The 16927-nt window shown below is 37.6% G+C and overlaps 1 protein-coding gene across 1 annotated transcript; it reads right to left on the bottom strand.

The window, feature by feature from the left end:
• Window positions 1-4443: 4443 nt before the first annotated feature.
• LOC117343058 lies at window positions 4444-6393 on the bottom strand. Its single transcript, XM_033905360.1, has 2 exons — window positions 6337-6393; window positions 4444-5706 (listed from the first exon to the last, which is right to left on the bottom strand). The coding sequence occupies exons 1-2, from the start codon at window positions 6391-6393 to the stop codon at window positions 4444-4446; spliced, it is 1320 nt and encodes a 439-aa protein (XP_033761251.1).
• Window positions 6394-16927: the final 10534 nt, after the last annotated feature.

The raw sequence follows: 16927 nt of genomic DNA on the forward strand, positions 1-16927 counted from the left end.
AACTGGCAGGCAAATTTTTGCACCAGAGGTGAGTATCGCAAATCGTTAACCTCGGATTTACAAAGTAACCGAGATGGTTTTTTAACAATCACAAAACAGAGATTTGTCGATCGTAGCGCTAGAACCTTTATGAATAAAACAGCAGAGGAAAGTATTGCCGGGCTTTTTAGGTTATACATGAACTATCTACACTGTTCAGAAGAGTTAAGATAGATTACTGCAGAAGTATTCAAGCTTATATAACAAGGTTTCTTGGATTTTTTTTGTACCAAATTCAGAATACATAAGAAGCATTCCTTCGTTTGAGTAACGTTTAAGTCGTCAACATTAAACGTACTAGAAATATGTATTTTTTCCAAGTAGTAAAAGTTATAATCTTTACACTAATACGGCAGTTTTACTCTCAAGATAAACCAAAGTTCTTCGAGTATTAAGTCCTGAAAATTCTTAATTCGACCCGAAGTATCACTAATTGCCGCAAAGACATACAGTATTTGTATAGGATACGCTTTTTTCCTCTCCATTTCGGTATCAATTACATTACTTGTAGGCACAAATACTCATATATTCACCTTTCGGACATAGATTACATCAATAGAAATTGCGCATGTTTCTGATGTTCGAACGAAGGCAAGTCCCTTTAAAGCAACTATAACACGATTGGAAAATATTATTAAGCATAACATTTCTAAAAACTATATAATTAGACTAAGAGTTTCAATTTGTTACGAAAATTAAAAATGTCTTCTATCGTGTTTTGTAAATACCTAAACAATTCGATAGGTCCTACAAGAATGCCTTTATTACCGCTCGTAAGCAGAACACTGCGCAGACTTGTCCATCACATCAACACGACGCCACGTTTAATGGCTATAAAATGTACACTTTATCTTGCTTTAAATATCACATCACTAATCGCCAAATAAAACTTCGAGATCCAAGTTATGCTATTGTGATTAGTTTTTTCGTGCAGAATTCGTAAGTGAACACAGCCCTGGATGCACCATTTCCATCCATGCTATAAAATGGACACTTGTCTGAAACTTCCATGGAAGCATGCACACTTGTGATACCTTTGGTACATAAGAAAGGAACTACTTGGCAGTGAAATGGTGAATGTGACTGGCGTTAGTTGAGGAGTATCTTATCACTGGTCTTTGAAGGACATATCGGACCACGTGGGTAATATTGAGTACCACAGAATGACCCTTGGTTTCCTTCCATGTGGGCCTATGGCTATTTCAGAAAGGTTTGTTTAACTTGAAAAGTAGTTGATGTATAAGAGACAAGTTGCTGCCCGACAAAAAGGGCAGCAATACTGGACTGGGTAAGAGTTGTATAATATTCATTGGGGTTTAGTGTATATTATGGATGTGCATTTTAATATTTTATGGTATTGATTGAAAAATCATGATGTAGGGGCCTAATGACTATTAGAACGGTGGAGGTGCTCATAGTGATAGGTTGTCAAGAAAAGAATATAATGCTAAGAAACATGCCAATGATCGTTCACTGCTGTTTATATTCATGTCTGATGGAGTCCGTTACTGTCCGTACAAAGGTGAAAATGACGTTATCAACAAATAATGTCATAATACATCCTCATTGTGGGGACAGCATGCTTGATTTGTTCATGTAATGGAAATTAGGACATCAATTTTTTGCTTAAAGTATCGCCAAAACAGCTGGTGTCAAAACCAAAATATATCATCTAATCTGCATTAGATGCATACAAATAAGCACGTAATCCCCTAACACATGAGTTTTGTACCTTGTGAAAAATAGCTAAATGTTGGAAAGAAAAAGAGAAATTTTCATTCATTATGTTTTATTTGAACGAATATGGATGATGAACAGAAAATATTGACACAAAAAAAGTGTACATGTATACAAATGATATCCTTAAGCCCCCAATCTGTTTTTAGTTGAAATATAGAGGTTAAGTACAAGATATATTGATTAAGATGACTCAACAAATTAAGATATTTACGATTATTTGTATCCGCAACACCGAAATTATGGAAAGTACACTGAATTGCAGATTATGATGTCAAAATGTGACGTCGTAAATAGAGCACGCAAAATATAGAGAAAGTTTTCATTTACTTCTTGTCAGATGTAGTCATTTCATATTATTTGAAAAATACCGTTATTTGGAAGATACATGGACTTATCTATCTGTTTGAAGTTTTGGAAAATCTGAAGTGATTTATTTTCAGCATTCAGTATTTCAAAAACTGAAGATATGAAAGAAAAGAAACTATTTTACTACATAATGATACAGATATATTGTATCAACCAAAACAAATTGTACACTTGTCGTCCAAACTGACTAGATTATTAAAAAGAAGCAGCACTTTCATGCGATACAGTTGTATATAATTATGAAACTATGAAGACAATGGATATGAGTTTACAACAAAAAATATTGAATGAAATGATGGAGTATTCTTATATAGACAAACAAATTAAGCAAACAATACAATCATGAACTACTAATACAATCATTAACTACTGAAACATCTGACGATTATTTGTGTCCGCAACACGGAAATGATGGAAATTTCTTGTAATGAAATATGTTTAAACTAAACCAACAAATTATTAAGTTATAATTTTGGATTATTCCAAAAGTATAAGTATTTGGTTTTTAATATTCAACAACTTCTGTTATAAGTGTCACATCAAAATATTTACCTGTACAAAATGCACTAATTTGACCTCCATTACCTTGACCTAGAACCTTTGACCCCTGGAAAATGGTCAAAGTATTTGATGTTTAATATTGGACAACTTTTGTTATAGGTGGTATAGCAAGATATATATTATGCAGTAGTTTAAAAACTAAACATATGAAAGAAAAGAGACTATTGTACTACGCATCTTCCAGTTACATGTATGCGCATGCGTAAACAAACGAATTATCATTCGCACTTCACTTTGGAGTCTGGAAACCAGTCTAGCTGCGATAGCGACAAGGCTCGGTAGGGTAACATAAACAAAGCGCATGATCATTCACGCACTTCACTTAGGAGTCGGGATACCAGCCAACGATAGCGACAAGGCTCGGAAGGGTAACATAAATAAAGTGATACAAATTTTAGACTGGCGCGGTGACATTAAACAGATGATGTCCACACACAGATAATACAGCAACAATATCCTTACACTCACTTACACCATAAACATATGATAGCGACAACACTGGAAACGTCAGGCCACCCTCGGTAAATTAAACAGACCCTGTTGCGTACATTCATGTATATTTACATTCCTAATGTGGTTTGCTGATATGAACATACCAAGTGAAAACAACAAACATATGACCATGAATACACTATGAAAACCGTATGAAAACATTGTCTCTCGTGCAAATCCCCTGATTAATCGGGTCATATTAATACGCCATCGACAGTAAGACAGGAAGAGTAGCTTCCCTTGGATCGATAACGTTGGTACGAGGTAAGTGTTAAAAATATTGAATGATTGTATTTAATATCATTTTTACTTTAATACTTCCTTCTTTTTGTTTTATACAAAATGAAACAAAAAAGACCGGAAATGCGGAACGACATTAAAACATTGGCGTGGTGCATAGGCGGGATCTCCCGGCTGTTCTAATAATTTGGCGTTTCGTCGTATACATGACAAATTTATCTTTTTAATAAAATTTCTCGTTTTCTCGATATAAATTTTTTAAATCAAGGTTATGTAAATATATGAATTGAATAGATTTTTTAAAATTTTCATTGCGGCTATGAATACCAGTAGCTAGCTACATATCCTCCGAGGCGCGCTACCGCGCGCCACGGGATATGTAGCTAGCTACTGGTATTCATAGCCGCAATGAAAATTTAAAAAATCTATTCAATCCATATATGTATCTACTTTCGTCCAATATAACAGACCACCTCATAAACACGACATCCGCACTTCGTACTCTTGCCCAGTGCATCCGGCCAATTCTCTCTAATACTTACTGTGCGTAGACCTCAGGGTCCACGCAATAATGCTCATAGTAACATGAATCCAGAAAGTGAAAAAATACCTTCTCCTTTTTGTTATTTCAAACCATAAACCACTAAAATAAATAGATTATCCTAAAACTCAGCATCTTCTTTATTCCGAATCTTCTTGTAACACATGTAAATAGTCATAATGAGTCTTTTTTGCAATATTTGCCTTCGATGAAAGAGATGACGCTTACCATTCCAGAGCACTTAACCTTACACTCATAATACCTTTTTCTTTGTATCATTCTATATTTATTTTTCGTTTATTTTTTTTCTTGTTTTATTGACTTTACGTTAACAATACTTTTTACATGTTGGTAATCTTCTAATTTTGATATCTTTACTACTGCTGTCAATATCATTGTTGTATCACATTCAGTTTTTACAACTTACATACTCATCGTCATTATCAACAAAACGGCGCCCCATTTCAATCACGTGGCCGATTTACTCTGTTACTGACCAAAGTTGCGATATGAACCAGTGTTGAATATTTCACTGGCTTTTCTCTAAAAGCCCGACAAAGTACTGCAAAAGCCTTTTCGTACTCCTCTAGCTGGATGTGACAGTACGCCAGCAGGTTTAAGGCCACAGCTTTTTCTGATATGTTAGCCAGACTGCAGCACCAAACCATATCGGCACGGGCCTTCAACTTCTCGATGTTTTGATCAAGCTTCATACTGCACCAGAATCGTAAGAAACACACGTATACGAGTGGGTCGACTAGGACAGTTCCTTTGTGTTGGCTTTGTATGAGAGGCTCTGTTATACTTAAAAGAGGCGAATTGAGTTCGGTCTGGAGTGGTGTTGGAAGACTATCTCGTTCTATTTGCACAAAAATCATATCAGAGATGAGAGGTGTTTTATCATCAGTAAAGGCGTTGAATACATTAAACATTAGCCTTGACACAAATACATCAGCTAATTCAAAAATATCTAGATTAATCATTTTTTTATATGCTCTACATTTCTGAACCTGCAGGAACTTTATCAGCAAATCATTGCATCTGATGTAGCTCCTAGCCACCATTTGTAAGTGACAGGTGTTGGCGATACTATTTAAATCCTCTATATCTATATCATTGTCATCGGAGTCTTTCTTCCTGCAAATCTCTAGCAATCGCTCTGTGACGTCACGGACGCACTTTTGCATTATTTCCTTGTTTTCGAAGTATTCAAATTTGTTGATGACAGTATCGATCCGTTTTTGAACGGTTCTGCAGTACTTAGTTAATTCTTGTTTAGAAGTAAAGCCTGATACTGTCATTCTGAACACATAGTGTACACAAGCGTACATGACAGTTCCTTCTACTCTATTTTTCCTTTTCATCAACCCATCGGTGTTTTCGTAGGACGCTTTCTCTTGTCGCAATTCCCGTTGAAGTAACGGTGTTTTCAGCAAAAATTCCATTGGATTTCCCTTGGCCTCTAAACAAGTTTCCAACACCCTCTTCTTATCATCGGATGAATATCTTCGGATGAGTAAGTTACAGGTCTTGATGAAGTAATGTGGACAGAAGTCATTCTGTATGAACGTGGTCAATCTGTCCAAACACGCTTTAACTGCCGTAAGAAGTTTGTGTGGCTGCCAAAGATCTGGAGGTGTTTCCTCAATAGTCCAGAAAAGTGTTGTCTTGATGATGTAGGAAGTGATAACGTTTGGTATTTTGACATCGAAAAATATTTTCTTCAGCTGTCGAAGCAAAATGAAACAACTGATATGATTTGCATTCATGTTGTGGACTAAGGCTTGTTCAATATGCGCAAAAGAAATCCTCCAGTCTAGACGTGTTTTATTGCATTCTTTACAGCCGACTGGAACTACATAACAGCCATTACGAATATGATGTTCAATGAATTCTTGCGATGGCCAACCGTTATTCCTATCACGTGATCCCCACTCGCTAGCAACGGACGGCCATTCAGGACACTTTATCCCTATGACAAAGTCAATCTCGTACAATGTACCTTTCCAGGGGCTCTGAAATAGCTGTCTGGCATTTGTACACGGTCCTGAATTAGTAACAAATAACTTTATTGATTCCGTTGAGGGAAGGAACGGGAAAGGGTCAGTACGTTGCAACATCGAAGCAACCTGTTGGCTTAACGTATTTGATAAATAGTAAAATTTTGACGCCGAGTCATATTCCAATAATGACCCAATATCGGACACACCAAAACCAAAATATTTTTCCCTTCCCCGTTTTCTCATGATGAGCCGAACATACCCAGAATTTTTAGGACAAACTTGGATTTGAAACAGCCACGTTGTAATTGGAACATTATAGAGGTGATGTTCATACACTAGGGAATAATTGCTCACATCCATGATGTCCATGTCACTTTTGTCGACATTCAATAAGGCCAAACCTTCCGACATGCTACCAAGGAGCATTAGGTTACTCGCAAGTTCTTTATTGCTTGCAAGTGCAAAGAATACTCCAGCTAATAATGGAAAAATGCCTGACACAATATGCCACATTGGTACTTCGAAAGATGTAATATTCTCCAACGAAGCATGCAGATACCGACTATCCCTCTCGTCTTTGGTCGCCATTAGAGAAAACCTGAAGCAATATCGAACTAATTAGGAATTATTGAGCAAAAACATGGAATCAGAGCAAGAATTGTAATGCTTTCAGCGTTCTATGAACATGCCATTCAAAATCAAATTATTTCAATCAACGAACCGTCTTTGAATACAAATAATAATAGATTGACTCGTTTAACCATTTCGGTTGGTGTTGATAAAATATTCCACAGAATTGCATTTAGTTTTGGAGAAGTTTCAATTAATGGAGATGCTAATTACTATAATTTAACAACGCTGTTAATTGCTAAAAATAACATTAAATAGTTATGACCTGACCCGGAACATTTGAATGTTAAAATATCAATATTATTCACAGAAGAAATTGAAATGAGTATTAATTATCAGACTTAACCGAGTGTTTGGCGTTATTTTTGACAAGCTTATCGGAACTGTATTTTGTATGAAACAGCATCGTAAGGTGTAAAGCGTCTGCTTGCAGCCTTATCACAACTCTCATCCGCCGTCCACGTGTTGTTGTTTACATACGTTTGGATTTGGTTCACACTACGATTGGAAAACAGGGTAAGAGAAAAATAATCATTCACCCCTTTTTGGGATCTCAACCATCGGGGGAGATTGTTAAGTCGGCATGCCTCGTGTTTATAATGATGAAACATTTTGGATGCTATACTTACCAGAACTGATGGAGAATAAAACACCAGATTATCTTCTTTTCCTACCCCTGATCCTGTTATGATTACGGTTCTTATTTCGGACAAAAGCTAGTGTCGATATATAAACGCTATTCGACAACTGAATAATTCATTCATGGGCACGTTTGCATGCTCATGTTCAGAATCACATATCAGGAAGTTTTTGTTGTTACGCAAGAGTTACCGTTCCTGATTACCGGACACGCCCACTCCGAGTTCAGCGAAAATCCTTCATTTGTATGTGTTTTTATATAGTCACCGTATGGGAGCGACACCGGATATTGGTACTAGCTGAAGCGGAGAGAGTGTGACAGCAGGCCTAACCGAAGGTAAGATTTCGGAAAATTACTATATTTATATAGATCCAACAGAACTCAGGTTTGACAAGTTAATTCATGAGGATTTCCGTGGTCAGCTCAAGCAAAAATTATAACGAATTTTATATTGATCGTAAAATATGCCATCTAGTACCGGCGAAACATTAGGTCTGTCAACTTCACAATCAGTTTAAACCTTCATTTCTAGCTAGATCCATGCTTATGGTGTTGTTTCTTTTCCATAATTATCTCCACTAACGTTGAGTATACATTATTCTTGACGTTAATTCAAAATAGCGCCAAAATCGTTATTTTAAGTTTTTCGAAACTGAACGGCGGCTTGACAGCATTGTGTACGGCTGCTCGATGATTCTATATATCTCAGATGTACGGCGTCTTGGTATTTAACATTTTGTATTCCATATTTTTAAAACAATTCAAACATTACGTTGTAGACAAATATAATATATATAGATTGTATTAAGATGAACGTTGAGGCAGTAGAAGAAATTTCATTTTGGCCTTCATCTGAAAACGTGGCAAATACTCCTGATATACTTCCAGATAAATCAATATGATGGACTAATGCATGTATAATATTGATCCTACGATCTGTTTTTTTTTTTATTTTCAGGATGGTACGGTTTGCCTGTCATTACTGTCCTAGTAAATTCCCATCCTTTACAGAGGTAGTAAAACACTTCAGCAGTGATCACGGACTTTCTTATTTAAAATTTACACGACAAGACGTAAAAACATCGGAACTATTCAATTTTAAAATTATACCCGAATTGTGCAGAGAACAAGGGAGACAAATAACGATCAAAGAAAACGAATTAAAAATACATGTTTCCAGAGCAAATTTTGTTCCCAAAGACAGTCCATGCTCTGAATTATCAAAATTGTGCGAGAACAACAACACCGAGGTATGTGAAGATACCACAAATGTGACGAAAGTAAAATATTGCCCCATAAACGTCTAGGAATATAACTGGACTGACGCATTATATAAACCAAGATCAGTGAAGCCCATGATAAAGAACAAGAGGCCCAGAGGGCCTGTATCGCTCACCTGGTTTCATGAGATATGAAACAAGGATGATGCTTGTCCCATAAAAAAAAAATCATTTGTTCAATTTTAAATCCCCACCCCATAATGATGCTACCAGGCAAATATGAGCGACAGCCATTGCTTGGTTTCAGAGAAGAAGTCGTTTATATCAATATAGCCCAATTGACCACATTTGGCCCCGCCCCTCAGGTCCCTGGGGGGTCAGCCCCATCATTTGTACAATTTTGAATCCCCACCCCATAGTGATGCTACCAGGCAAATATGAGCGATAGCCATTGCTTGGTTTCAGAGAAGAAGTCGTTTATATCCATATAGCCGGATTGACCACATTCGGCCCCGCCCCTCAGGCCCCTGGGGGGTCAGCCCCATCATTTGTACAATTTTGAATCCCCACCCCATAATGATGCTACCAGGCAAATATGAATGGCAGTCATTGCTCGGTTTCAGAGAAGAAGTCGTTTATATCAATATAGCAAGACTGACCACATTCGGCCCCGCCCCTCAAGCCCCTGGGGAGTCAGCCCAATCATTTGTACAATTTTGAATCCCCACCCCATAATGATGCTACCAGGCAAATATGAGCGACAGCCATTGCTTGGTTTCAGAGAAGAAGTCGTTTATATCAATATAGCCCAATTGACCACATTTGGCCCCGCCCCTCAGGCCCCTGGGGGGTCAGCCCCATCATTTGTACAATTTTGAATCTCCACCCCATAATGATACTACCAGGCAAATATGAAGGACAGCCATTGCTCGTTTCAGAGAAGAAGTTGTTTATATCAATATAGCCCAATTGACCACATTTGGCCCCGCCCCTCAGGCCCCTGGGGGGGTCAGCCCCATCATTTGTACAATTTTGAATCCCCACCCCATAGTGATGCTACCAAGCAAATATGAATGACAGCCATTGCTCGGTTTCAGAAAAGAAGTAGTTTATATCAATATAGCCCAATTGACCACATTTGGCCCCGCCCCTCAGGCCCCTGGGGGGTCAGCCCCATCATTTGTACAATTTTGAATCCCCACCAAATAGTGATGCTACCAGGCAAATATGAGCGATAGCCATTGCTTGGTTTCAGAGAAGAAGTCGTTTATATCAATAGCGCCAAATTGACCCCTTTTAGCCCTGCCCCAGAGGCCCCCAGGGGGTCAGCCCCATCATTTGTACAATTTTGAGTCCCCTACCCATAGGGATGCTTCTGACCAAATTTGTTCAAATTCCGATCAGCGGTTATGAAGAAGAAGTCAAATAAGTCAATTGTTGACGGACGGACGGACGACGGACGCTACGGTATGGCATAAGCTCACCTTGGTCCTTCGGACCAGGTCAGCTAAAAATTATAAATCTCAAATCAAAAGTCAACTGGACAGCAGGGCAGATGGACGGGTCATATTCTTATTGCTCACATCGAATGATATGGGCTTTCAGGCTGGAACGCCATCCAAAGCGTTTACCACAACGTTCACAAGGATATCTTTTTTCACCATGTTTGCCTTTTTTATGTTCATCCATCTTGTATTTGCGGGAAAATGCTTTTTGGCAGATATCACAAACATGTTCCTTAGGCTTTTGTTGGCATGATTCTAAGTGCCTTGACAGAGATCCACTGGGGTTAAAGTCTGATTTGCAGAATTTACAGACATCCAGACCCACTGCGGAATGGGATGACAAGTGAAAGCGGAACTGCACTCTTTGATTGTATCCCTTTGAACATACTTGGCATACATATTTGTATTCCTTAATATGTTTGTTGTTTTTTTCTATGTAAATCAAGACCAAAGCGACTTTTGTATGTGTTCCCACAAGCATCGCAAATATACATCGAAGGAACTGAGGATTTCACTGGGGTACTCGTGGTAGGATGCATCCGCTTAATATGTTTGTTGAGATTACTTCTGTCTGAAGTCCTGTATGGACATTCGTCACAGGGGCATTGTCCTTCATTTTGTGTTTTAACCTCCACCTCCACGTCAGCAGAAACATCAAAAGAAATAGAGGATAAATCCATGTTCTGAAAATACAAAAGTACAATTACCTCTATATTAGGTATATTATAATGTGCGCACATGTACAAATAAAGTTACTTTATTTTAGGCATAGGTAGGTGTCCTTAATGTTAGAAAAAATAATTCAAGTGATAATTTAATCGCTACTGATCTATTGTCTGATCAGATTCAACATTATTTAACACAACCTTCTTTTCAATGTAATTCAACGTGCCGTACACTGAAGCACCAATTTGTCGTACATATAATTTCGACACATCTTCAAGCCGCCGTACAGTTTCGAAAAACTTAAAATAACGATTTTGACACTATTTTGAATTAACATCAAGAATAATGTATACTCAACGTTAGTGGAGATAATTATGGAAAAGAAACAACACCATAAGCATGGATCTAGCTAGAAATGAAGGTTTAAACTGATTGTGAAGTTGACAGACCTAATGTTTCGCCGGTACTAGATGGCATGTTTTACGATCAATATAAAATACGTGGCACCAAGTCGTTATAATTTTTACTTGAGCTGACCACGGAAATCCTCATGAATTAACTTGTCAAACCTGAGTTCTGTTGGATCTATATAAATATAGTAATTTTCCGAAATCTTACCTCCGGTTAGGCCTGCTGTCACACTCTCTCCGCTTCAGCTAGTACCAATATCCGGTGTCGCTCCCATACGGTGATAGTATGAGGTGAAATCATCTAAGGATCCCCTATTACAAGAAAGAGTGTGTTCAAATACTATTCTACTCATATTAAAAGCAAAAATCAGTAACATATTCAAGCAAAATACTCCGTAATTCAAACAATTTATGAAGCGCCCTAGGCGTCCGTACTACAGACAACAGCCATAGAAGCACAACATCAAACGGAATTCCCAATAATTAGTCAGCCAATCAACCATTACATCGGCAGTGATGTAATGAAATAGGTTCTGAAGCAACCAATCAAATCTGTGGCCTTTATTCTAAAAAACCCCCGTAATTCCAGGGGAGAAGCCCCAACACACATCCGGTGTGAGGGCAAAAATATCCCATGATGGCGCCACTCGGTGAACACCTAACCAAAGCCACGTCGTTTTCGCCAGTTTTCGCATTATTTTTGGTTTTGTTCATTGTTTGTTTAAACTTTTTAATTAAAATAAATCTTTTTAATTATATAAATGACATTCAAAGCCTTGTTTTGAAATAGAATATAGTCGTAAAGGGTATTTTCTGTGACGTTTTTAATAAGTTTGCAAACGATTTTCATTTTCTTAAAAATATTTTTTTAGCATTTGGTTTATTGTAACAGAATGCAAACTTTTCGGATAGCAAGGGATACTTCTTTTCTTCTTTAACACCAGTGATTTCCCGAAATATCTGGGGGTTTTACGTCATATATTTACAATGCCTTCAATATGGGACAACATGAGGCCAAATTTGATAAAAATCCTGAGGAAAAGTTAATATCCTTTATATTTTGCATAATGTTTCCAACCAATGAAATGCCAAAAAATAACGTTTTTAAATTTTGTCGACAGGAGATCCGATTGAATCACATAGGAAACCTACATGTATAATGTATATACATGTATATAGGGGTCAAAAACTTTAATAATCAAAATCCAAAATGCCCTCCTGTCAGCCATGTTGCTTTCAGATCAGTCCCAAAATGAAGCAATTGCACAACAAGCTAGGGACCAAAGGAAACCTCAAACCTACATGTGGAATTGAATAGCCCACCATCATGATGACAGGGAAAATGGGGTTAATATATTACTCTTTTTGAAACAAGTTAGCAAACACACTGACAGTAAAGATCACACATTTCCATTTTAATTCGGATAACTTCGAGATAACAAGGGTTTATACTGTATCTTGCTAATCATGATATTTGTTAAATGAGTTTGCCAAACAAACCAGTTGCAACTTGATTTGTTTACTCTCCTGAAATGAGGCATCTTTATATATGAATCAATGCAAAACAAGAGATATCTTCAAATGTTAAGTTTATTTAACTTTCAGCCATAAACATTAACATATATCAATAAACACACATAATTGAAAACATACAATGTCACTATAAAATGAACACTGTTTCATTAAACTGGAAAATTGTTTCATGTGTACAGGATCTAGAACATATCACCAAGAATACCTTGCATTACAATCTTTCTCTTCGCACAATTAGTGTATTTACTATAAAAGTTCAACATTAATTATTTATAACTTTATTAGTTTGTTTTTGTTATATATGTCTATGTTCTTAACATTTTTCACAACATTTTCACATTTCAGATTTGGACAACAAAATAAGAGATTGTAATAAATAAGTTTCAAATTCTGAATTAAATGTCAAGGAACAAAAAAACAACTAATTTCAAGTGTAACGCATCAAAATTAATAAAAAGAAATCAAACAAAAAACAATATGCAGTAAAAAACAACAACAAAAAACAAAACAATAAATACTTGTGGAGACTTATACTAACTGAATTAAATGTAAATGATAATGCACAAGAATATGGACAGAAAAAATATCAAAATAATTATACATATATATATATATATTTCATAAACAATGAACAAAACACAAACTGCCTGTCAGGCACTTACCATAATAGCACATTCTCAACACCAGTAAATTAACGACAGATAAATAAGACTATCACAAGCAATTGGTTTTATCATCCTGAAAAATATTTAAAGCTTAAAACTTAACAAAAGAATAATATTACACAAAAAATATAACAAAATATTTTTTTCAAAAAATTAGCACAAAAGTTATATCTCTCTAAAGGTCTGAAAGACCTCAAGAATTGTTTTTAGATTATGCATGCATTCATCACTTTATAACTAGTAGCGATTTAAAGAATGACCTCTATTTCCCCTATTGGGCCCCACCCTTTTGGCCCCCTCGGGGGGTCAGAGTCACCATGTATGCCAAATCTGTTCCCCTTCTGCCAAGGATGTTTCTGACCAAAATGGGTTCAAATCCATTAATAACTTTATGACTAGTAGCGATTTAAATGAATTGCCTCTATTTCCCCTATTGGGCCCCGCCCCTTTGGCCCCTTTGGGGTCAGAGCCACCATTTATGCAAAATCTGTTCCCCTTCCCCCAAGGATGTTTCTGATCAAATTGGATTAAAATCCATTCATAACTTTATGACAAGTAGCGATTTAAATGAATTACCACTATTTCCCCTATTGGGCCCGCTCCTTTGGCCCCTTTAGGTTCAGAGTCACCATTTATGCAAAATTTGTTTCCCTTCCACCAAGGATGTTTCTGACCAAATTGGGTTCAAATCCATTCATAACTTTATGACTAGTAGCGATTTAAAGGAATTACCTCTATTTCCCCTATCGGGCCCCGCCCCTTTGCCCCCTCGGGGGTCAGAGTCACCATTTATGCAAAATTTGTTCCCCTTCTCCCAAGAATGTCTCTGACCAAATTGGGTTCAAGTCTTTTCATAACTTTATGACAAGCAGCGATTTAAAGGAATTACCTCTATTTCCCCTATTGGGCCCCGCCCCGTTGGCCCCTCGGGGGGTCAGAGTCACCATTTATGCAAAATGTGTTCCCTTTTTCCCAAGGATGTATCTGACCAAATTGGGTTCAAATCCATTCATACCATTATGACTAGTAGCGATTTAAAGGAATTACCTCTATTTCCCCTATTGGGTCCCGCCCTTTTGGCCCCTTTTGGGTCAGAGGCACCATTTATGCAAAACCTGTTCCCCTCCCCCCCCAAGGATATTTCTGACCAAATTGGATTAAAATCCATTCATAACTGTATTACTAGTAGTGATTTAAAGGAATTACCTCTATTTCCCCTATTGGGCCCTGCCCCTTTGGCTTCTCGGGGGTCAGAGCCACCATTTATGCACAATCTGTTCCCCTCCCCTCAAGGATGTCTCTGACCAAGTTGGGTTCAAATCCATTCATAACTTTATGACTAGTAGCGATTTAAAGGAATTACCTCTATTTCCCCTATTGGGCCCCGCCCCTTTGACTTCTCGGGGGTCAGAGTCACCATTTATGCAAAATCTGTTCCCCTCCTCTCAAGGATGTTTCTGACCAAGTTGGGTTCAAATCCATTCATAACTTTATTACTAGTAGCGATTTAAAGAAATTACCTCTATTTCCCCTATTGGGGCCCCGTCCCTTTGGCCCCTCAGGGGTCAGAGCCACCATTTATGCAAAATCTGTTCCCCTTCCACCAAGGATGTCTCTGACCAAGTTGGGTTCAAATCCATTCATAACTTTATGACTAGTAGCGATTTAAAGGAATTACCTCTATTTCCCCTATTGGGCCCCGCCCCTTTGGCCCCTCGGGGGTCAGAGTCACCATTTATACAAAATCTGTTACCCTTCTGCCAAGGTTGTTTCTGGCCAAATGTGGTCAAAATCCAATAAGAACTTCTTGACTAGTAGCGATTTAAATGAATTACCTCTATTTCCCCTATTGGGCCCCGCCCCTTTGGCCCCTCGGGGGTCAGAGTCACCATTTATGCTAAATCTGTTCCCCTTCTGCCAAGGATGTTTCTGGCCAAATTTGGTCAAAATCCAATAAGAACTTCTTGACTAGTAGCGATTTAAAAGAATTACCTTTATCTCCCCTATTGGGCCCCGCCCCTTTGGCCACTCGGGGGGTCAGAGTCACCATTTATGCAAAATCTGTTCCCCTTTCCTCAAGGATGTCTCTGACCAAGTTGGGTTCAAATCCATTCATAACTTTTATGACTAGTAGCGATTTAAAAGAATTACCTCTATTTCCCCTATTGGGCCCCGCCCCTTTGGCCCCTCGGGGGTCAGAGTCACCATTTATGCTAAATCTGTTCCCCTTCTGCCAAGGATGTTTCTAGCCAAATTTGGTCAAAATCCAATAAGAACTTCTTGACTAGTAGCGATTTGAAGTAAATGTTGACGGACGGACGGACGGACGGACGGACGGACGACGGACGCTGCGCCATGACATAAGCTCACCGGACCTTCGGTCCAGGTGAGCTAAAAATTAATACATAATAATTCAGATGAACAAGTACAATGTACATGTAGACATTATGCATATTTCTTATATAAGATATATGTATATACGATACCTCAAAGTATTTGATTTGGGTCATCAAATCCATTACAATGGGTAAAAATTTACGATAGGGGGTCAGTTTTGGCACTTTGCATTTTGATCAGCGAAGACAATATATATTCTTATATGAAAAAAATAATTTCTGATTTCTAATAACCCCGTCCCCAACATAATGATGAGAAAGTGTGTATTCAGCATAAACACCTCTCCCATTCAATTCCATTTTTTTCTGTCAGGCTGTCCTACATTGGCCACATTTAATTCCTACTCCAACAGCTGCAGCCAATTTTAAGTCCAGTTCATGGAGAATCACATCTTTCATTTGATTAGAGGACTTTATGACCACAACTCTTTCTGTTGTGGTCAGAAACCTTACAAATACCACATGTAATGGTCAGTTCTGGTTGTCTCTCAAACTTTTCTGTGATGACGAGACGATTCTGTTTTTCCAGAACTTGACGCAGAGCTGTCAGACCATTATGATTAGTTCCTCTAAAGTACGACTTTGTTAGGACATCATTTAATTTCTCTAAACCTTGTTGGGAGAACTTGACTATATTTCCATTCAAATGCATCAGTTCTGTAACATGGTAACGGAGGATATGTAAGGTGTCACATCTTTGGCCTGGTAAATTTTGATATATTTAGAACACCAAGACTCAATCAGGGGCTGAATTTCTTCTGGGTTCGGAGAGTCATCCTTGACAAGACTCAGTTTCCTTAAGTTTGGCATATCTGAGGACATTATTTTCTATTTCCTTTACATGTGCAACCAGTTTTTCCATTTCTGCACTTTTCTCACAACAGTGCCCCTGAACCTGTACATCCCAAGAATATTTTGATTCTTTTAATTTTTTCATGAAAGTTTGAAATTGCATTCCACCCTTAACTTTTTTTACGCAGACCTTCTGTTTTGAGGCGAAATAATGCAGCACGTAGGATGTTACAAGACCTATCGTCAACAATAAAAGAGTTGGACATACCAAGTTTGTCTTCAAGAACTTGAACATACTATAAAATAACTTCCTTTGTCAGAGCATCATGCCAAAAATTATCTCTTAAAATTTCAAAAAGCAATATATTGGGTATCACAACCATTTCTCGAGAAATTTGATGCAAAAATTCAAAATGAAACAATAAAACATTCAAAAAGTTTAAGACATGTTCTAACCAGTAACCAATTGATCAAATTAAAAAATTATA

The sequence above is a fragment of the Pecten maximus genome, chromosome 2, assembly GCF_902652985.1.
Source record: "Pecten maximus chromosome 2, xPecMax1.1, whole genome shotgun sequence".
Taxonomy (NCBI): Eukaryota; Metazoa; Mollusca; class Bivalvia; order Pectinida; family Pectinidae; genus Pecten; species Pecten maximus.

What these genes read in the sequence shown, in the direction of transcription:
- LOC117343058 (XM_033905360.1), bottom strand. Translation starts at nt 6,393, where the DNA reads ATGTCGGAAGGTTTGGCCTTATTGAATGTCGACAAAAGTGACATGGAC. An exon ending in GTGACATGGACATCATGGAT is followed by an intron (nt 5,707 to 6,336) that starts GTGAGCAATTAT and finishes TTGCTTCGACAG; the next exon opens with CTGAAGAAAATATTTTTCGA.